This window comes from Thermobia domestica, chromosome 8 (genome assembly GCF_964235325.1).
Source record: "Thermobia domestica chromosome 8, izTheDome1.hap1.1, whole genome shotgun sequence".
In the NCBI taxonomy this organism is placed as follows: domain Eukaryota; kingdom Metazoa; phylum Arthropoda; class Insecta; order Zygentoma; family Lepismatidae; genus Thermobia; species Thermobia domestica.
The window spans coordinates 190,795,716-190,819,816 of NC_137461.1; the positions used below are offsets into that span (position 1 = coordinate 190,795,716).

General features: G+C 34.4%; 1 protein-coding gene across 5 annotated transcripts in view; it reads right to left on the reverse strand.

Moving 5' to 3' along the window:
* LOC145693390 (cyclic nucleotide-gated channel alpha-3-like) overlaps positions 1-24,101 on the reverse strand; it is a 369,908-nt gene that overhangs the window by 68,048 nt on the left and 277,759 nt on the right. For all 5 annotated transcript variants that reach the window (XM_081769343.1, XM_081769342.1, XM_081769341.1 and 2 more), the window contains one exon: positions 18,330-18,497. In XM_081769343.1, coding sequence (XP_081625469.1) covers positions 18,330-18,497 — 168 coding nt within the window. The remainder of the gene's footprint in view (positions 1-18,329; positions 18,498-24,101) is intronic.

Genomic DNA, 24,101 nt, shown 5'->3' on the forward strand with positions numbered 1-24,101 from the left:
AAGCAGGCACCGACTGAGAGTGCAATCCGAAAGTGGTATGCTAAGTTCTTGGAGACAGGAAGCGTCCTGGACCGTCCTCGAAGTGGGAGGCCGCCAACATCGCCTGCAACAGTGAGCAGGGTAAGGGAAAGCATCATCAACAGCCCACAGAAGTCGATTCCTAGACGGTCCTACGCGAATGTGTGGACGTAAATGGCGCCCAGTTGGAGGTGTGGCGGTGAATGAACTGAGCTGGTGCAGATTATAGGTAAAAATTTAATCCTTCCGCTACCGTTTGCACTTTATTTGATTTCAATATGAGCATTTTTATGTAAATTATAAGTGAGTTAAATCCGTCCAGACTTTATGAAAACCCTGTAGTTGGAGCATCGGAAAGCAATTGGGAATTCACTTCTTCAGAAGCCTCTGTTTCATTTTCAAGTTCTATGGTCTGGAATTGCTTAGCAGCTTCAAAATCTTCTTTTCTAAAAGTGTCCGGTTCAAAAGGACAAATACCCATTTTTTAAAACCATTAACAGCTTTGTCTATATTTGCTGCTTTTAGATGAGCTCTATTAAAGATCTCACCTAAGTCATATGGAGAAATTTTTCATTAACGTAGCGCTTCGCAAACAGTGTGCATTCTTTGTTAAAATATGTCTTAAGGGGGCCAAAAGAGGTGAGGTCTAGCGACTGAAGTTGATGTGAGGTATGCGGTGGTATTATAACCATAAAAATTCCTTTTTTCTTACAAAAATTGTAAATTTCTAATGAAATATGGCTCGTGTGATCGTCCAAAATAAGTAGGACTGGATCATCTGTTATCGGTTTTGCAGTAAGAGCAAAATGTTGCAGCTACTAGATTCATTGCTCCACCCACGAATATACAGATCCAGTAGATTCTCCTTTCTGCAGCTAAGGTAGCATGCGTTTTCTTGGATATATAAACATAGGGGTATGTAAGACATGGCAGCTGTGTAACGGTGTTACCTCTTTTCCATGATATTAGTGCTCCGAGCTGTTTCATTCCCTTTGGATCCAAAATACGCCCTGTTGTCTATACTGTGAATATACCTGTTTCGTCAACGTTAAAGATCGAATCTTCGCAAAAATATTTTGCAGTAACTTCTGTCAGGTACTTAAAATACCCTTTTACCTCTTCTTCATTGAATTCCTCGACCCTGTTAATACTAATTGCTTCAGGTTTCCTTAACTTTATCGTGGAATTGTTCTTTAAAAACAATTTCAACCAATCCTTCCCAGTAAGTCGACTTTCTTTATTCAAATTGTGTTTGATATTATTAGCTTCTGTGTATTCATAATCTATTCTGCGTAGTTCAATTGGAGACATTCTGTAAAAACTCTTGGCTAAATGTAAAGCGAGTCCAGCAAGTTCCGCTTTTTGTGTAGAGCTGAATACAGCTTTTCTTCCCATTTTCTTAGAACAGACAGTCCCAGCTTTCATTTTTGTTCTTAATGTAGCTTCATGTATCACAAAATCATTTGCTATCTCTCTCATTTTTCTTCCGCAATTTTTTTGCTCCTATGGCGTTTGGTAGCTATTCCAATGTCCATTTGTATTTCTCTGTTTGCCTAATATAGTGTTATGGCATCTGCAGTATACATAAAAGAGGAAAAGAAACGCAGCATATTTTTTTGATAACAGCTTCGTGAAGGGGCAATACCACGCACAATGGACGACATGCTTGCAATTACCCAATTCCAAGCCGAGAAAGAAAAATTGAACCATTTCATATGAATAGATTTAGCATGAACTTACTACTAACACACTACGCTAAAACACTGTATACACAATACAAAAATCAACTAAGTATTTCAATACATACCTCTAAATCTGCGAAAGAAGTAAATTGAAAGAAATTACAGCAAAACAACATTTCGCCATGCCATGAACCACACCTAGCAGCAACTGGCGCCTCGCTGATGCAATATGTCTTTCATAGTTTAAACTAGATAGTAGCACTAATCTGAATCAGTTTCGAAGCAGTACAACTGAGAAAATAGGGTGCGTGGTATTCCAATGGTTGCGTGGCATTCCCCCACTTTCCACTATAGTGTGTTTAACCTCAGGTATTCTTGGAAATCAAGAAATGTTCAAATACTTCACTCGAATTTCTGTTGGTTTAGTTCTACGCACATTGATGTACAGAATTTCGTTCAGTAACTGCTGTTATAATAAGAATATAACTTTGCTTGTAATTTGCTCCAAGCACAAATCCTGCGGAGGATGGGTTGTTTGTCAGAAAATTAAATTAGCTTCTTCAATCTGATATTTTAGTTGTTTTAAACATGTCCAACCACCATCGAAAAAACACCTTTAAAACAATTTGTTTAAAACGTTTAAAACAAACTGAATAAAACAACAGCCCTCGTTTAAAACATGTTTGAAACACTTGTTTTAAACATTTTGTTTTAAACATATCAATCCTGGATAGAAAACACTTGACCACTGGCTCTCACATTGCAAACTCATATGAAACAAAAGTGTTGTGTTAAGTTAGGCTATTGAGTTTTCCTTGTACTAATTAATTCATAATATTTGTTGATTCGAGTTCTATTTATGAGCGAAACTTAGACCAAGAAATCGAAGCGAGACTAGATAGAAATATCTGTGAAAGGTTCAAGGTGGCGATGAAATAGTTTTCTCAACGAAATTAATTTCAAATACCGATAAATTTTGAATAGCTTATATTTAGCTACGGATTAAAGTAGCTAATTCATGATAGTAATACGACCGAAGTATGCCTAATTAACCTCGAAAACCTGAATTAATGTGAGTTAGTCCCCTAGGATTTTTTAAAAGTGTTTTTTCTTTCTTTCTCAGTCGTTTGTCGAATTTAAAATTTATTAATGTTCATAAGTAAGGGATGGGGCAAGATTGAATAATGTTGTAAAGAAATCCTTTTTTCTGTAGTACGCTATATTATTCTGTACCAGAGTGTCGTTCTCCCCTCCCCCTTTTTATCTTCAATTTCCTTATTTTAATATTAGATAGGATGGAAATTTACACGACACTTCAAGGTTGGCGTCCTTGTGTACTGGTAGCCACTAACAAGAATTTGGCAAACTTGTTAGTACAAAATTTATTTATTTATTTATTTTTTCTTCTGGTTATCCCCGTCTGAACGTAGCCACTTTAAAATCTCTTACCTCAACTCATACTTTTGTCGTTGGGATATCGAATGGTTTTTGTTGTTTTAGAAATTTCCAAAGATAGACCTAACCAACCTTACGGCTAGACCGTTCGTAATTCTGATTGGTTGGGCCAGATACGGTGAGTATTAATACATTTATGGGGACCATTTTCTCCCTATAAATGTATTGATCTGGGCACAGACTTGCGAAACTTTCCGATCAGAAGACACCCCAGCGTGGCGTTATTTAAGCCCGCCCCGTTTTGAAAAATAGAAAAAAAAATTCGGCCTAAAATCGACACTTGTCGTACATTTTTTGATTCATTTATCATTTAACGACCCTTCTCTCTTTCGTTTTTTCGTTTTTTCTCTCTTTACTGTACTTTTCTTCTATTTACGTGTTTTTTCAACCCTCCCCTCCCTGCTTTTATTTTATGTTATTCTTTTTTGAGACTTTACATTCTTATATTTCATTCTGAAATCGTTCATACACAGATTTAACTTGGAATATTCAATTGAGACTTTGATAGACAGACCTTGTAAGGTTATTTGCTCTTATCGAATACCAACGGAGCTTTATACTACTAGTTTTGGCCAGTTGTGTTTGAGATCGATCGCACGGTGTGAGACCCTTTTCTTTCCTTCTCCTATATAGTACAGGCCTATTGATTATTTATTGATAATTTCGTCTTCTTTACTGTTCATAATTTCACTTTTCCTTCCACGAGTACCATGGGAATCCTGAAATATCTGTAATACCTGTTGTAAATTTGGGTAATTTTATTTAAAGGGTGATTAAGGATTCGTTAATATATTATTTTAGATATGTTAATTATGATTTTTTTAAACTACGTAGCTGTATTTAAAGTGTAGTAATGAGTAATGAAGCTTGCAATTTATTTAGACGGGGTAATTGACGTGAAATAAAGAGTAAAGTAAATATAAGCAGAATAAATATAATATGATGAATATATTAGTAAATATTGATAATATATGTGAATGTGTTAAAGGGTTTTTGCCTGCCCCGCCGGTGTGTTTGCCATAATTTTCATCAATATGTTCCACGTGGTTAGATAATCATTGTATGTTGTAGAATGTGAAGCACTATGCCATATTACATGTGAATTCTTGGTGTTGGGAAATATAAACCCTGTGTTACTAACTAAACCCTATATGTATGTAACAGCATGAAGCATGTTAAAGGGCGGGTTATAAAAGTGATGAATGTTCAACAGAATTTCCTAGCCTCCATACTTTAGAACCTTACCAGTATGAAACTACCAAATCTCCTTGGCCTTAGTGAAACCGTGGTCATAGTGCAACGGAAATTAAGTTCTAAAGGTGCAAGATTAAACAACTGAATGCGAAAAAAAAGAAATTAATCCTATTCTCTTCAATTGATGCAACAAATTTAAAGTTTTCTATTAATTATTTGAAACTTACTTCCATCCGATGTTCCTGTAAGTCCGGTGAACGATTATAACGTTATAATAATTAATAAACTTCATAGTATATTTCAATTTGTGATTGTTGGATTTAACTTTAGAGAAAATTAAACTGATTTGGACTAAGTAGTGGAGAAACTGAATAATGTATAAAAATATCCACTAGAAAAGTTTTGGAAAGGTGTAATAGAGACACCACATAAACATAAGCTGTCCTTTTAATTAATACTCGCAACTCTTGTAGTGCAAGGAGTCGCTTAATGTGAACTTCTATGCAATGACTTAATTTATTAAGAGATGTGCACTTTAGTGCAAGGGCACCTCGTCATATATAATTCTTTTATTCTACCTTATTTTGTTTGAAAATTTATCTAAATATATTGTAACTTATAATTTTGTAATGACCAATTCTTATGCTTTTTGTCTACTCCTCGACCATATATACCATTGAGTATGTTTTTCCTTTTTTCCCTCAATGATCTGCACAATAACTGTACTCAGAAACTTTAGGTAGAATAATTCCTTTAAAAAAAGAAAAAAAAGAAAAGAAAGAAAAACATCGTCCTGTGTGTAAGTGTGTGTGCATGTGGATGGATGGATTATTTTTTTTTTTTTTAAGTATTCGTGTTTTTGTGGTATTAAGCGCAGTAACTATATACGTGAATGTTTATAAAATGCACAATAGTCATAATCAATGTGATATCTTAAATTCTAGTTTGATATGGTTCTGAAAGGCATACCAACATCAAAGAATAAGCTAAAGCCAGGTGAAACATTTTGTTTAACTTTTTTATTTTATACATTTTTTTTATTTATTTTTTGCAACTCAAAATATTACAAAAATTTAATTAAATATATCGGTTTACATATAGTTTAAAGATAAACAATCGCCACTTCTTGGGTTTGGGCAACTTTAAATTGCATAGTTACCTGGATCCAGGTCAGAGTGGTATGAGCGGTATGCAATACAAGAAGGATATGGAAAAAGAAAATCATTTAATTTCTACCTTTCCTCTTTTTACCTTTTCCTTTTCCTTTTCCTCCCTTTCTCTCCAATCTTTTTCCTCTTCTCCCTTCTTCTTCTTCTTCTTCCTAGTCTTTTCTTCTTATTTCTTATTAATTTCATTATCTACTCTCTTTTATTGAACTGAATAGAGAGGTCGTGACTGGGAGTTCACGGACACGGTCAATGAAATTGATTTACATTTTTTTTAAGTCTTCGGAAGCTCGATATTGAAGAATTTTAAATAATGAAGAATAGACACTTTATATCGCTTTACAGTTTAGATTGGCTCCCTCGACTCCGCCTCCTTTCTATTGCAATTATTTGTATTTATATTTTTCGAACAACTCAAAAAGAGAGATGATCTTATTTACATATATACACATACACCGCACAAGTGCGTAAATTTGAGCAGCGACAAATATATTAAAGAATTCAACATGTGAAATTTCCGTTCGTTATTATAAAGACTAACAAAATACCCGTTTTTCGCACGGAGACAATGCGTTTCATTTTGGGTTTAAAGAGCACCAAAACTGTCACAAATGAACTTAGGAACCCACAAAATTATGAATTCGATACTAGTATCAGTCATTTTCAGTTACTTTTACATGTCATTTTCCTCCTTTATGAGTAACTAATGGCGCTTAATTTGGATTTAAACGGCATCGGAAGTGTCACTGTTCATCTCAGCCACCCTGAAAACTATGGATTCGACACTAATATCGGCCATTTTCGATCATTTTTATATATCCACCCATTCTCCCTCCCCCAAGTTGCGGCGCTGAATGTTGATTTAAATTGCACTGGAAAGGTCACTGTTCATCTCAGCGGCCCTGAAAACTATGGATTCGCACCAATATCGGTCATTTTGCATCATTTTTATATATCTCCCCCCTCCCCCCGTTTGCGGGGATATATTTGGATTTAAACGGCATCGAAAGTGTCATTGTTCACCTCAGCGACCCCGAAAACTATGGATTCGACACTGATATCGGCTATTTTCAATCATTATATATATATATATATATATATATATATATATATATCCTCTTCCCCCTCCCCTAACTTGCAGGTCTGAGTTTTTATTTAAAGAGCATCGGAAATGTTACTGTTCATCTCAGCAACCACGAAAACTATGGATTTGACACTAATATCGGTCATTTTTGATCATTTTATGTATCTCCTTCCCCTTCCCCCAAGTTGTAGTGCTGAATTTGAATTTAAGCTTCACCGGAAATATCACTGTTCATCTCAGCAACTCCGAAAACGATGAGTTCGACATTAAGATAGGTAATTTTCAATATATATCCGCACTTCCTTCCTCCAAGTTGTACTTTCAAAGGTCTCGAATCCATCCCAGGCCCGAACTTCATCTATTTATGTTGAAATTTTTTTTATCGAGATCAGTCTGGTGGTTCAAGGGTTGTTAAGTTGCAAATATAGTCACTTTCATTTTATATATGTAGATAATTTGTCGCATTAGAAAACAGTTATTTCTTTACATACATAATTTTGTACATAAAGTTTATATTAATGTCTGTATTTGAATATTAAATAATACTTATATGTCAGTGCATGAATATTAGTGCAATTTGCTTACTGCCCTTTGTTTTAAGAAGTAGTTTAGTTAAAATTAACAAAATTTCACCAGATCAAAGAGCATATTAAGAACTCAGTTTCATTCAAGAGCCCTATTTGTTGCAACAGAAACGCTTCATGATGGTAGATGTATATGCAATTGTAAAAGTTCTGTAATTAATGCACAACCAGGAGTAAACGACTAAAGGCACATAAAGGAAATGAGTGCATACTATTAATTTTCAAGAATAATTACAAGTTTTATTTTCGAATGCTTCTTTTTTAAAAATATTCACAATATTGAAATTTCTCAATTTACATTTTTCACGCGTTCGAAAAATAACTGTTCCATTACTAGTAAAACTAAGTTAATACAAAGATTTTTGTTATTTTCCCAATTTTTCGGGAAGAAACCGATAAAAACGGTTTTCTACCAACCGGTTCAAAATTTCCGGAAATTTTACAACACTAGACAGCACTGATATGACAAGTGAAGATCAATGTGAGCGCAAACTTGCAGTGAAGTTCCCAAATTTTGAACTTGAATTTGTGTTAAAGCCTTTAGACAAATTTGCATTAGGTCGTGAATTTGGATGCAGCTTACCAAGAACTGGGGGGAGGGAGGGTCATAAAGCAGTTGATAGAAAACGGCTGAATATGATGATATATTTATTAATTGTTTGGCCCCCTCAATATTTTCTTCAAGCCGGCGCTATGCACATCCATATACAAAGCAAATAGAAAAATCCCTTCTGCCGCAGCGATTTCATCATGAGTGGCGTTTGGTTTGTCAATATCAACACCTTTTCCCTCAAAACTTTGTTCTCTTTAAGCTTTTTCAAAGGTTTGACTTTTCCTTTCCTGAAGGGCATGAAAGTTGTGTCACAACCTGTTGCAACGTGGAAGAAGAGAAGTAAGGGAAGGAGACTCCCAAGACCAATCTTTAGTTTGCCACTGCAGAAGATCTTGTTGTCTGCATTTTCCTACCCAGGCATTAACACTCGGACGATTTGATCACCAGAAAGAGAAACCATAAGAACAAGGAGGTCGGTGTCTTCTTCTACAATGACGGAATTCAGTCTTTTTTTCTCCCGCTTCTACATAATTTAGCACTACCATCGTACCTGCCTTACCTTGAGCTTGAAGTACTTTGATGCCAGCTTTTTCGAGATGCTAAAGTGACTAAAGTGCAATGAAGCGTGTCTTATACTTTGCGTTTGTCAGAAATACTTCCTGTAGTACAATTGATAGTATAGCGTGTGTGATAACTGTTTCTGCCGCTGCTTGTTTTCTACTTCTGACGGCATGTTCTTCGCCCTTTGTGCTTGGAGAGACGTAGTTGTCGAACATCACCATCACGTTTCGACTGTAGTGATTAGTTATGTATTTCACATAATGTAAGCATATCTGTTCAAAGTTTGCTGGCCGCACCCATACCAGTCGATGCAGTAGGAATCCTCCATCCATTGTGAAAACAGAACTTGTAGAAGAGTGTCCTCACAAGGTCCTATCTCCTGCAGAACGCTTATGAATACTGACTTGTTTCCATTCTGCATTACTAAACCATCGAAAAGTGCAGGTGGTCTAGCACCTAGCTCGAACTTTAAGTAACCTGCTAGCTCCTCTTCACTGCGTACAACGCACAGAAGGCGATGGAAAAGCTGGTTTGAATTTACTTCAACCAATGTGTCTTTTATCTTAATCGTCCTCGCTACACTTGCAGATGACTATACTTATTTCTTCGCTTGAGATAAAGGTCACTGAAGCGCTGACCCACAATTGACTTCATGGTGCGTATACCGCACTCATAAGCATCATCACGGTTTACGGTTTCATCAGCAACCAATTCAGTAGATAATAAAACAAGGTGATCCGATTGACATTCAAATGGACTACGAGTACAAGCCAAACCACTAGCTTTTCAACGTCCTTTTTGTCTCTGGCCCGTCGGCATCTGCAAAGTTCTGCATGTTGCTCGGACATTTTGAAATAGATGCCACTAAAATCTTCAATCGCCTCAATAATTTTCAACGAAGCTAGCATTGCACACCCCCAACGAGTAATCACTCTTTCAGATATACCCCGCCCGTGTGTCAGTCCTTAACAGTTTTCTTAATCCGCTCTATGTCGAAAAGTACTTGCTCGATGACTATGTGTGCCCAAACTCCTGACCAAAATTTATCCGATCTTCTAATAATGAAATAGCCTTGGGTGGTGAAACGTTCGAATTCTGAGGTTGTCATGGTTTCTTCTAATTTCATTATTTGCTGAAGGTAAATCTGGGCAAACTTTGCGTAATTTAGGTATCCAGCGGCATGCAAATATGAAATCCTACATTTTACAGAGTAGAGGTGGAGTTCCTAATCGCCAGAGCGTTCTGCTCTAATAAAAAGACGCATAATGTTGACCATTTGGAAGCATTGCACCCACAATCTGGCAGTACGAGTAGATGAGGAAACTTCTTCCGGTTTGACGTATAACAGCCAAGAGGCTTCGATCAAGTTTTCAGACGTGCAAACTGCTATCAGAGAAGCTTTTCCTTAGAGTAGATCATTGAGTAATGTCTTCACTTGTTGAGTGAAGTAAGAATTCTTCAGATCTTCTAGAAGGATTGTCAAGGAAACTTGCGTCAAGGAATGCGCCCGAAGGACTCGAACGTATGCATGACCTGAACCACAGTATTCTTAGCGTAAATAGACTCCCAAAGTTCTTCTAAACCGCTTCCAGTAATGTTTCCCACAGAGCCCATAAAAGACATGAGCAGGTGAAAACTTCCTAGACACAAAACTACACAAATGTCTTCTTCAGCGACTCAAACTATGTCCAATGCCTTCGCGTAAAGTGATCAAACGTCACTAAAAACTTTATTTCTTCGCTTGAACTGATCCACGGCATCAAACAGACAAGTGTAGGCCATGGTAGGACTTGACGGTGCAAGGATTTGGCAAATGGAAGGAGAAATATGGCTGATGTCTCGTATTCCGGTGGTAAGGACCGTGTTGCTCACTATTCTTGCGGTTGTACTTTCACACTCACTTTATATACCTATAAATATAATAGATACGAACTCAAAAGAAAAATCGGAATAAAAATAACCTTTATAAAGAATGTTTTGTATAAGAGATAAACCTATCAAACACGTCAAATCCAGATGGCGGAAGTTTCTCAATATGGAGGGTTTCCCAAAATGGACGCTTTGGGACTTTCAGTATGACCATGAAAGACATTAATAGCGATTGCGGGAGGAAGTGACGTAGCAAGAAATGAGGGTCAGGAGGCAGTGCGAAACTTGTGCAAAGTGCTGAGTACGTTAACAAAGACTAATGTGTTTGTAGTAGGAATTCCATACAGACATGACCTGGCAGAGAGATCATATGTAAATATACTACTGAATTGTAACAATCGTAAAATAGCAAAGGTATGTAAGTTTTTCCCAAATGTAAAGTACATTGATTTGCAGTTCCTAGATAGGTCACATTTCACAAGACATGGGCTACATTCAAACAGCAATGGGAAGCACTTTATGTGTAATAAATTTGTTCAACTCATAATCTCACAGTTTACTACCTCAAGTGATGCAATACCTCTAGCTCATGCTAATTTTTTTTAGATCAATAGAGTTTAATGATGCAGACTTAGCCAAAAATTGCAAGCGGTAATAGCACAACAGGTTAATGTAAAACAAAGCCATTTAAATGTTCTTGATGCTATTGATTGCTATTGATTTTAAAGTAGGCTATTTAAATGTTCAAGGGATCAACAATAAACATGTAGTTTTAAATGACTTTGGAAATAATAATAATTTAGATGTCTTAGATTTAAGTGAACATTGGGGCAAAGAGGATGAAATTGTGTTTAATAAATTAGACGACTATGTACTTGTTAATAGTTTCTGTAGGAATCACCGTTCTCACGGTGGGGTGTTATTTTTGTTAGAGACAAGCTCTTACTTAAGTGTAAGAAATTAGACCTTGACTTTCTATGTACTGAAATCGATTTCGAAGCCACAGGTATCGTTATTACTTGTCTTAAGTTGGTTTCCGTATCACTATACAGAACTCCAAACGGATATTCAATAGTCTTTCTAGATAAGCTCGAGGAACTGCTAAGTAGACCCAGTTTTAGAAATTTTAAGATAGTCATAGGTGGTGATCTAAACTCTGATTTTGACGTAACAAAAACAAAGAACAGTGTAGATGAATTTAAAAATCTGTTACGGCAATTTAATTATAGAATTACAAATATGAAGCCAACAACAGGTCTAGCTTGTCTTGATAATATATTTATAAATTTTAATTTATGTCAAACTCATTGTGATGTATCAATATTTCCATTTTCTGATCATGATTGTGTATGGGTAAAATTGGATAATGCACTATTAAGTAAGGAGGTTGATGCCTTGTCCACAGAATGTAAAATAGTTGTCTCTAGGCCAATCACTGAGAGTAAAATATCTGGGTTTAAGAATTCACTCTGCAACACGAATTGGTTTAAATTGCTGTCGAATTATAATGACTCTAATGCACTGTTTGAACGCTTTCTAAATTTATTTCTCTATAATTTTGACATCTTCATCCCACAAAGAATTTGTAAAGTTAATCAGAGTCTACTTAAAAAGCCCCATAAAGAAAATAATTTCACGTGGTATACCCATCAACTTTACTCAATGAAGTGTGAGGTGATGTTACATTTAAACACATATAAGAGAGAGAAAAATGAAATAACTAGGTCAGCCTATCTGAAAGCTAGGAAAACATATAAGCAAGTTGTTAATGAAGCGAGAAAGCAGTATACTTCGGCAAAAATCGAAGCGTCTGTTAATAAGTGTAAACAAGCTTGGAATGTAATCAATTCTATAGTTAAGAGTAATCGGGACTGCGTTTACCTCAATCCGGAAGATTTTAGTAATTATTTCGTAAACTCTGTAGATGAAGTACGCAATAATATTGACAAACCTGTTGTAACAGCATTCAATCTAATGAAACAGGATAATTTTGAATCTAATGGAACAGGATAATAAATCCTATACAGGATAATTTTGTATCCAGAAATATATCTCCCCAAGTAGTTCTCAACATTAGAAATAACTTTAAGTGTTCAAATAGTGTTGATGTTTATGGATTGTCGAGTAATCTAATTAAAAAAGTTATTCATTGTATTGTTCTGCCGCTTACCCATTGCATTAACCAATGTCTAACACAAGGAATCTTCCCCGAAGTTTTAAAATTATCACGAGTTGTGCCTGTTTATAAAAAGGGGCCCGAAAATTGTCCATCTAGTTATGGACCAATTTTTTTTAGTACCAGTCTTCTCAAAAATTTTTGAAACTGTGATACATATGCAGTTATGTGATTATCTTGATAAGCATAACATAATTAGTGATTCACAGTTTGGTTTTGTAAAGGGTAGATCTACTGTTGGAGCGATCGATTCGTTAGTAAAGAAGGTTATTAGAGGCTTTGAAAACAAGGATTTTGTTCAGGCAACATTTTGTGATTTAAGCAAAGCTTTTGCTTGTGTTGAGCACACAATTCTCCTTAAAAAAAAATTAGCGTACTACGGTATCAAGGGTTTAAGTTCTAGATTATTCAAGTCTTACTTAGAAAACCGTAAACAAATTGTTTTTGTAAATAACAATAAATCTGGTATTGCATCAGTTAAGTACGGAGTACCACAAGGTTCAGTACTTGGGCCACTTTAATTTTTACTAATGATAAATGATCTACCTTACTTTTTACCTGCTTACTCTGTATTATATGCTGACGATACGACCTTCCTAAATGCTAGTCCTGATCTTAGTACACTTAATGCTATAACTGAAAATACATGGGATCAGATTGTGATTTGGTTTAAGGCTAACGTGTTTTACTTAACGAGAATAAAACTCAACATATGACTTTTAGTCTAAAAGAAGTTCCTGTTGAGAATAACTCAAAATATGTGAAGTTTCTAGGTATATATATTGACAACAAGTTATCGTGGGAACATCATATTAATTATATTTCTGGGAGACTCTCAAGAGTAATATATCTGCTAAAACAACTAAATATCATATTCCTGATAACTATGTCAGATAAGCTTCCTTTGCTTTTTTTAGAGTATAATTTTGTAAGGTATATTATTTTGGGGTAACAATTATCATGTAAATAGCATTCTTTTAATACAGAAAAAGGCCATCAGAATTATTTCAAAGGCAAACAAATTAGCTCATTGCAGACCTTTGTTTATCAATCGTAAAATTATGGCAATAACCAATCTATACATTTACACAGTATTCCTCTATATAAAAAGTAATCACCAAAATTTATAACTCAGGCAAGACATCCATTCGTATAATACTAGAAGCAGTAAATTTATAAATGTCCCATATCAACGACTGTCCAAATCGTTCAATAGCTATGAGACACTTGGAATAAAATTGAATAACAAGTTGCCTGCAACACTAAAAGATGAACATATAGATGGATTTAAAAGTAAGTTATACAATTGGTTAGTTGCAACGCCCTTCTATTCTTTACAGGAGTATTTTAATTGTTCAATAGAAGTGTAACGTATTTTCTAATCTCGTGTTGAGCTAGTATTTAAAATGCATATTGTTATTGTCATTTATTTTCTAATGTCATTTCATCATTAATTTAGTTATAGATCATTATTTATTTTATACTCACGTATCAATATTGTATCATTTTGACGTTGTCTATTGCTATGTATAGCTTAACGATAATAAAATTCTATTATTATTATTATTATTATTATTATTATTATTATTATTATTAGTAGTAGTAGTAGTAGTAGTAGTAGTAGTAGTAGTAGTAGTAGTAGTATTACTATGTTAATTAGAACATTCCCCACACTTTTCCACCAGCATGTTTTCCGAAATGTCTGGATCAAAGCCTAATTTATAAATCCTTAGATGCAGCAGCCATATTAGATATGGCCGCCATTTTGGATGACTCAAACGTTGGATCAGCGGGGACTTTTGGGTTTGGTAAGATGTTGGTAAGGGTCTTGCTTACAGAGTTACGAAAATTCACTAATTTTGTGTAGGTTTCACTAACGTTTACTCCTGTTTTTAACCCCTATAGCGTCACAATTAATTTAATAAGAGATTACGGCTTGCTGCACATAAAATTAAATATCTCCGTTACTTTTAGAGATATGGCAACGTAACTAAGCTCGTTGGAAAGCTCTTGAAACGACCAATAAAGATTACTTCAGGTATGTGTACCCCTTTCCAAGTTATTTGCAGTTAAATATCAAAAAACGGATGTAGAGTGCACATTATTTTCATTTTCAGGTCTTCTATTTGAAGGCAGTGTCAATATAAGACCAATAACCGTTGGAAATAACAATTTCCAATGTGTTCTCTGCAAAATGATACGAAAACGAAGTTCCTATCATGAAATGCAGAGTAGATATAACGTTTTAAAGTTTAAGGGCTGAATTCGGTCGGCAGCCATATTGATGACGTCATATCTCGGTTTCCCCAAGCCGGATTTTTTGGGACTTTGAGTGAATTGATTAGGTTAACATTCTGAACATCATCGCCAATTTTCAGCTTGTTTATCAAAATGTCCGGGTTGGGTAATTTTTTGTTTAATTTTCCTGGACTAATATTGGAATTGTGTATGAAGTGTGAAGTGTATGTTGATCGCATAAATACGTAGTTTTCTGTTCAGTTCATTTCAATAACTTCACATTTTAGTGAGTGTTCCTAATGCCTGTGAACTGTGTCGAATAATTTTCCCTCTAATTTCCGCGGAATATTCATCGCGTAATTATTTGACATAGGTTTTATAAGAATAAAGGTTTTTTTGCTTGTAATTGTCTTATTTTGCTTTTTCTCCAAAATCATAAATAATTATTCATTACTACACTGCTTTGATAACGAAAGCACAAACAAGCAATAATATATAAAGAAAAGTGAGTTATTAATGAAAATGTCGAAGTTGCAGTATATGCGAACATTTTTTGCGGAGGACGATACTTCAAACAGGAAACATAAAGACCAAAATCAGTAAAATAGTCGCTTTTGTTCTGGAAATTTCGATATAAATTATGCAGTGAGCGTTCAATCACAGAAAAAGCAACACCATGTGAACGTTATGACGTCGCCAATGACCTAAACATCCATCATCAATGTTAAATAATTTGGAGGAAAGTGTCCTTAACCCTTTGTTGTACGGAACCCCCCTTTATTTTGACAAATTTCTTTTTGCAGCACTTTTAGGATAAACTTTTTCAGGCATTGCAGGAATTAGATATTTTAAAATAATAATAATAATAATAATAATAATAATAATAATAATAATAATAATAATAATAATAATAATAATAATAATAATTATTATTATTATTATTATTATTATTATTATTATTATTATTATTATTATTATTATTATTATTATTATTATTATTATTATTATACAACTTACTTGACATGAGCTTATTCGAATAATGAAAACTGCATCGAAATATGACCAACGGTTCTCGACATAGTTGCGTACAGTCCTAAACATACATATACACATCCTTCAACTTATATTCAAATACCGGTACCGGTATGCATTAATAACTTCGATCAGGAGTAACTACTGCTTAAATAAAAAGATTTAGAAGATTTTATTAAAACTCTTCCTAACATCAACGCCGACTCAATTTTTTCAATGAATGCTCATGCTTGGCTACTCATAGGTTAAATAACAACGTCTGCTATTCTAAGAGTTTTTTTTTTTTTTTTTAACGATCCAATAGACCAATAGCTCCAAGACTGAGAATTCCCCCTAAGATGTGTTAAAGACCATCAAGGGGGCACAAGCTACTGAAATGAAATAAACTATCAAATTATTACCTAGGTAAATTGCAAGGCTTTTCTCTTACCACGATTATCTAAATTTGTATTAAAAAACTAAACATTGAAATTTCATTTCATCAATTGAAATGTGTTTAGCAATATTTGCCAAAGGAAACAGACAAAAGTATTAGAATCATAGTTATTACAATTAAACTTCTAAAACATAAGAAGATTTGTTAAAAACACGAAATCTCAGCATCAAAACCCAAGCTATTTAAAGAAATAATTCTACAAAATACACTCGGTTGTGGATATAGATTATTATTATTGTTTTGTAATGTTGGCTCACATTAGATCACCTATTCTCTTTCAGGCATGAAAGTGTAATTACTTCCGCGAAAAAGCAATATCTGTTGAGGACCACTAAAAAAAGTCAATGATTTTTGCGACCATGCATGCTAATACAAACCTTCACCTATGCTTCCTAGAAAAGACTATGTAACAGTTTGAGCTTGCTACTGAGCTCTACATTCTTCTTATGAAACTGTAATATCACTTATTGTAATTCTTTAACCCATAACTTTTATCTGTGTTTTTTTCCGATTAGAAGAAAAATTCAGTTTTACTGCTACTTTTCATAGTCTCCTTCAGCTGGAAGACCTGGGACGATAGTATCTGCCACGACAGGCAGGCAAAAAGTTAAGAAAGGCAAAGGAAAAAAGTATAACTGAAGGAACATCTCGATTATAGAAAACATAGAGTAGTCTGCTGATTTTATACATATATTTTTATCCTTAGGACAATTTTGAGAAAGAATGGAATGCTGTCTGAATTCACACAAACAAATAGGGAATAAAGTTCTCAGAATAAAGTTCTCAGAAGTTAAACACGAAACAGAATATATAGGGTTATGTTGGCTCAGTGGTAGAGCGCTTACCTCTGGTGCATGGGGTTCTGGTTGGATTTCAGGCCAAGTAAGCTTTTGGTGGAGAACATCGTGTCCGTATTTTTGGGGGGTACTCCAATTTCCTCCCACGTTCTCATTTCAACAATTGTTTCACCATCATTCACTTGCTTTCGTCATTGTCTCTCTTAGCCTAAAAGGAATAACTTGATCTTAAACTGAAATATTCCGTTTCATTTTACGAAACAGAATACCGTGTAACCCTGACACTAGAGAATTCCCACTTCCCCCAGATGAAGTGAAACGAAATGTTTAGTTTTACTTGTTCCAGAGATATAATCTTGGAAGCTAAAGGAGTCAGCTGATTAATAAGTGTGAAAGACAAGGAAGGAATCGATGGAATGATAATATGGAAGAAAAGACGAGAACCAATGAGAATTATAGAAAGATGCTGTGTACCACGAACTCACACAGCCCAAGGTCGAACCAAGGATTCCTCGTGCGGAAGTGTATATCTCTACCCAACCCTTTACTAATTCTGAAAAGTTAAACTTTGCCGTAGCTATAAAGTATGCGTAACTTTACAAAAAATATTGAAGTAGAAAGTTGAAATGAAGTTACGACTAATTATTGACTTTGTACTAATTTGTGATCTAAAATTCTTTAGTTCACCCTAGATTTTATCATTTCAAATTGAGGGCTAATGAGAACAGTTCTAGCAGAACGTTTTCATGTAAAACATATTAACAATTTGAATCTCTTACTGCTTTCTCAGTTTAAAAAGTTCTTTCGTAGTACCACATAAAGCGGAAATCATACTTTCAAACATTTTAAATGAAATTTGTTTACACACTGCAATTGCAATAGCAATATAACTGGTATCTCGTACTTCACAACTCTATTGTCTGTTTCGTTGAATTTCTAAGCGATAGAAGAAACCCGGAAACATATTTACAATCAGATACGACAATATTCTATCACATCACCTACAAAGATCGTGGGAGGCATTTTTTTAACTGTACATATATTCGATTTCAAGATTCCGATTCTAAATTCTCTTCTGCTTCATTAAACTGTAGACTAGTTTACATACTGTTGTACTGTTCAGTATATCTTACTACAACAAACTATTCTTTTATCCTTTCCAGTATCTCACTTGAGCAGTAAGGGAATGGTTCTTTTAACAATAAGGTAGGAACTTTTTTATACTATTATTTCTGCATAGGCCTAAGCGTAGAAGGGAGAGACACAAATAAGTTCACATAGCTAAGAAATTCTAAATTTTTAGAGGCATTAAATCTGTCTGAAATTGCGTATTTCAGTACGATTTTCATAGGATACCAAGGCATTGATGGGAAATTGTTTGTTTTGCGTTTCTTATTTAAGCATTCTACAGAGTGTTAAAGTATTGTGACACAAATACATTTAAATAAAGTAAGCTAGTACAAAATACGCATAAGTTAACATACCTTTCTCCAGCGGTGCTTTCTTGTATTTCTCTAGCCTTTTAACAGCTATCGCTTCAAGTCTTACTCTGGCCGCAGGATACTCTTTTAACACATCCCACATATCTTTCTTTGAGAGTACGAAGAGATCACTGTATCCGACAGATCGTACAGAAGCTGTACGACGATTCCCTGAAATTTAGAAATGGCAGATACGCTTAGAGAAGAGTGAAAAAAATGCTTTTTACCTTTAAGTGGGTGCAAAAGTGAAATTATACAAGTAGATACATGTGGACAGCATCGACTCTAACTTCTAAATTTAGTTAAGGTTAACCAAGAAATATCTAAATATAAAATGTCTTTAATAAAAAAAAACATTTATTACTTTAAATGGACACAAAAACATCAAAAGGTCAGTAGTTACAATCAAAAGCTACAGGGTGGACGAGAAATCCCTTCACATAGTAAAGTACAATGAGTTACTGTTCTCTGTTAGTTTAGAATTGTTAAACCAACCATTAGGGGCAAAATTGGCTCCACTATCTATATGATTCCAGCTACTAACACACTGTCAGTTGAACAGTCATTTATTTTCCAGTTGTATGATAGAAAGCAGTAACCTGCTATTTGCTTTAATGTGTAACCGATGTTATCAAGTGGAGATCCAAGACATGTTATCAAGCGAAGCAATATTTCTTAATAGACCTCACTTAAAACACATCAATTATTTAAAAACACTATAATACTAATGGATTAAAAGAGCATCGTACTTTCGGAGCGTAAAATAATGCAAGGTTTTTGTTGATTCTATGAATTTACTAGGACATCTATTTCCTAAAAGTGAGTAAGAAAAACAATGCATACAACACAGAATACAAATGATATAAAGACAGTAAATATTTCAGGCAACTGTACACCTTATACAATACATATTGCAGCCCACATATTAAAATAAGCTATTCAGATTTAATTTCAGTTGCGCAGTTAATCATGATAAAACGAGAAATAATACATTTAATTGTGTTCAAGCACATATGTTAATATGTGTGTCTACGCAAAATATGTTAATCTATATATTAACCGTGACCCATGACCCAGAAAACGCAACGGCAGTCAGACCCATGACCCACCATACCCGGTGGTTCGGACACACCCTCGACCCGGACAGAGCTATGACCTTAAGTGGTTTCGTGTAGCCTATGACTCAGAGAGACCCAGTATGACCAGGACAGACCCATGACCCGAAGTGACCAGATAGCATACGGAGACGAAATGTCGTCATACACATTGGGAATATGTGTGAGGCTACTAATGCAATTCTAACAAATATAATTCCTCTCTCACTAAATATGATTTTCTTTCTCGCTTATTTGTTTGCGTCTATGTGTGTCAAGCATCGCACTGACAGATATAACAAGGTTTATTAGAGTCCTAACCCGTCATAATCACTGAAAGGAAAGCTGTACGTTTCTCTTATGAAGAATCGTCAAAGTTTAATCGAGCTGTAATACTTGTCGTTTAGAATATAACATATATCGCTATCCCCAAACAGTGTTTTGTTAATCATTTCTGTATAGGCTGTGTTCCAAACCCATTAATGGAAACACGAATAAACGTGAAACTATATTTGAAATTCAAGACATGTTATCTTGATTAGGAAGTGTCATATTGAGAATCAAACAAATGAATGTTTGAGCTCAAACAATGAACATCATTAAAACTTTTATAATTCAGTACTGCTGCAGATCTGATATTTTGGCTACTTCTAAGTCACTGAATCTGTGTGGGTTTCTTGGTCTGAGAAGCGAGACCTAGACCCGAATAAAAGTTGTGACTCAAGTGACCTTACTGATCTGGAGGATGAGCGATAACCTCTCTTTGTAAGTAATAATAACGATTTCTATTATACAGTATAGTTCACAAAAGAGTTAAACAAATCAACAATGTTTCCGTTCCTAAATATCATTTTTAGAAAACGAATTACGTCGTTGAAATAAGCGCAAGTAACTCATAGAAAATTTTGAGTACTTACTTGTAGTTTAATTATTACAAATACCGTGAAAGAAAACACCTTGATGCATGTTAAGCAAAGTATTTAACGGTCTTGGCTGTTGTCATAAAACAAAGTTGAGACGGGAATTCATGAAGAAAGAACTCTTCCGATATGATTGATTGGAGAGGAAAATGATAAGTTCAATTAATGTATATATCTGAAATAATCTTACCTACAACTTTGACTAATGAATGAATAGTGCTTTTCAGTAAACTCACTATCAAGTGCATGATCATGTAGAGTACAAAAATGGTACTACTGATGTTTCTCGAAACTTTAATTCGATTTTTTATGTTAAATTCTTGATCGCAAAGGCTTATTTCATAATGTAGGCCTACTTTCTTCTTTGGCATATAGGATCAATTATAATTTCAAACGGCTTGCTCCGGAGGCAGACTCAAAATAAACAGGGGATGAAACTAGCACTGCGAAAGTACTAGTGATCGAGGTTGAGCCAAACTGAGAAATACCCTGGAAAATTCCTTTATTCTGGAGGCAAAATTTCCTTCCAGGGACACTTCCTGATATCATCACTGTTTACAATTATTTCTTTACACGATATAGTTTGAACAAATGAGTGATTCGTAATTATACATTCGATTCCAAGATTACATTTTCCCTTAAAACAAATTAAGTCGAGGTCGCTATTTTTAATAGACACCAAACCAATCTACAAATATATTTTGTACTCCAATAACAGTTTACTTTAGTAAAATCAATAGTTAATACACTGAAAACGTTTCACAAGATACAACAATGGATTGAAGTACTTGGGTATATTCATCTTTGGAGTCAGTGGCCACGATTTTGGCTACGATTGGGTTTGAGTTTAGCGTCCCTATCAGTAGCGAGGCTATACGATACGTGTATCAACAGCTTAACATGGGTCCGAACCACATGAGCCCCTACCAGAAATCGAACAGGGGTCTCCCGCGCCAAAGATAAACATGCTAACTACATAATAGTCACGACGAAAATCTGTGTTTTGTTATGACTTTGGTCCACAGTAGAGTGCTTGCCTCGAACGCAAAACCAAATAGTTGTTCGGATTTCATTGTAGCGGGTGGTCCCGTCACATATAGCCTCGGAGCTGAAAAAGTTAATCAATTGAAAATACATATATCAAAGATTGATGCATACCTCTTAGTATTATGTCACGCAGCATGATTAATGCATAGACATATTTTACTTATATATTATACTTTAATAAAACCTTGTGTTACTTCTTGGTTTTGTTTAAATCAACTGGAATGGAATAGAAAATGACAGCAAAGTTTAAACTGTAGCTCATCCATGCGCCATATTATGGTTTCAATCACTTTGGGGTATCTTGCGAGTATTGAAAAGTTTAGCAAGTGCTCTAATTAAGAACAAACAATGATCGCTGTATTAATCATAATTACTCCTTTCTGCGGTCATACATTCAACTTATGCCCTTCCGTAATACTTCGTGTAATTTGTCAGCTTAATGCTGATACTATCACTAATGTTCTGTAGATAAGTTATCAATCCCCTTGAAGTTTTCTAGAAAATTATAAACCTTCCCTCATATATGGTTAAAATATGATCATATAAGAACTTTAGCTTTTAAGGTAATTGAGCAAATTGCTCAGTTGAGGTATCGGTCAGTGATCCACGACAATAACCTTGATTTTACATTTTAAAATACTTTTACAGACAAATAGTTTTCCGATATCTAAGGATATTTTTAACTTAAGTGTCAAACGGTGTCATTTTCTCTTTTAAATCTTTTTCTTTAGTGATAATTGGAACAAGGAATTGACATTTTTCTCCTTCCTCCAAAACGTCATTCATAACGCAGAGTGCCATACAAGAGCGCTTCTGCCATACAGCAGTGCAGTTGAAAGGGCACAGATGAATTTGTGGCACATATGAATTTGTGTATGTTGATTATGTGAAAGGGTACACAATCAACGCGTTTCCAGCATGAAGTCACTATAATTCTACGAAACAGTTAACTGAATGTTCATCAAGGGATAAATTGTCACATTAGGCATTGTTAGTTTGTTACTGGAGAGGTGTTTAGAATGCCTCAAAATTGAGTGAACATTTTTAATGTAAATAATGGGTGTCCAGAATAATCCCAAAACCATTTCCATCCAAGTACTCCATAAAGACATTCATTCGACTACACAAGGATTGACGGTCAAGTAGATCATCAACATCTCTATGAGATATTTAAAAATCAAATGTAAAAGCCAAAAAAAAAAAAAAAAAATGTCTCTTTAATGCCAAAGGTCTTTTTCAGTAAAAGCAGGGATTGGATTATTAAAAGCATAGAAAGGGTTGCAAGTCAACGAAAAAGAACAACTATATTGATCTACTGAATTTGATGATCATATATCATCGGAAACAGCACCTCAAGCCACTGCACTGGTTAACTAGGTATGCCAGGTAAGTATTAAATTCTTTTAGGATAGGTTTATTAGGTTAGGTAACTCATCCTGTATGTATTGAATAATTTAGGCTAGCATAGGTTAGATTAGGTAGATATGTTTACTGTTATGTTTGTATTCCTTAGCAATAATTCATTAATGCGTAGAACGTGAGTCATGTGTAATTATATACCGAAGTAAGATGTTCCTATTCATTTTACTTTATCCAATGACTTTATATGATTTTTAGTTAAACATTCACCATTTATATATATATCATTCTCGCCATGGCTTAAATTAGTAATACTGTTATCGCTACTTTTCATTTATGAATTAATTAGTTCGTTTTTATTTTTATTTTCAGATATATACGAAGAAACAAAAATTACACTCTCTAAACCAAACAACACATTTCGGTGAGTTACGTGTAGCCATAAAACAAGACAGTCAATGTTTTGCTCTTTCTGCCAGATCCGTAATTTAAAATATTGGAATTTTGATGATATTTAAATTTTGCTAAAGCAATTTAAACGAGGTCGGAATTTAAGAGACGTGAAATGGGCCCGAAATAACTTACAACTGCATATGAACTTGATACCTTGCTACCCTTGAAAATTCTAGTGACACTGAAATATTAGGACATAATGATCCATCTGCTTCAGCGATTTCTGTTTTGCAGATCAATAAAAAAATAAAAGTTGAAATTAACTGGAAATCTGTTTCCTTTCCAAAATTAATTGATGGATTTAGTATAAATTTATATTGTTCAATTCAGTTTCAGTTATCTCCCTTACGGGAGATTTATATAAAGGAAGTCCCGGCCTTAGAGCCCTGTAGACTGCTTCACTAATGTTGTTTTAAATGAGAATTGTTTGAAATAAGATTATGTGTTAAAATGGCACGTGCCAAAATGGCCGAATTAGCCAGTTTTAATTATAATTGTTTTTCACACTGTTTATGTAATAAGGAAGGATAAGCGGCGCATGTACAAATTGAAATTAAATATCAGTATATTAAAATTGTAACAAATAACAAGCTTGTCAAAAATATTGAAATGTAAATAGTAAAAATTTAATAAAAACAGAGCAAAGATCCCCAATACTTAGTGTTTGCAGCGCCATCTCTTATCCTACTGAATTTATATTGTTTGTTCATACCTTTTAAACTTTAAACTTTTTATCTTCTTTTAAATAAGATAAAACCAAAGGATGCGGACGTAGACCAGGTTCTCAACACTATTAATACAATTATTTGAACGAATATCTAAAAATAATAATAAAATTTGAATAAAAGCAGAAAGAATAAAACATCTCTAATACAGCACGTAGTGGTGCATTACAAAGAAAC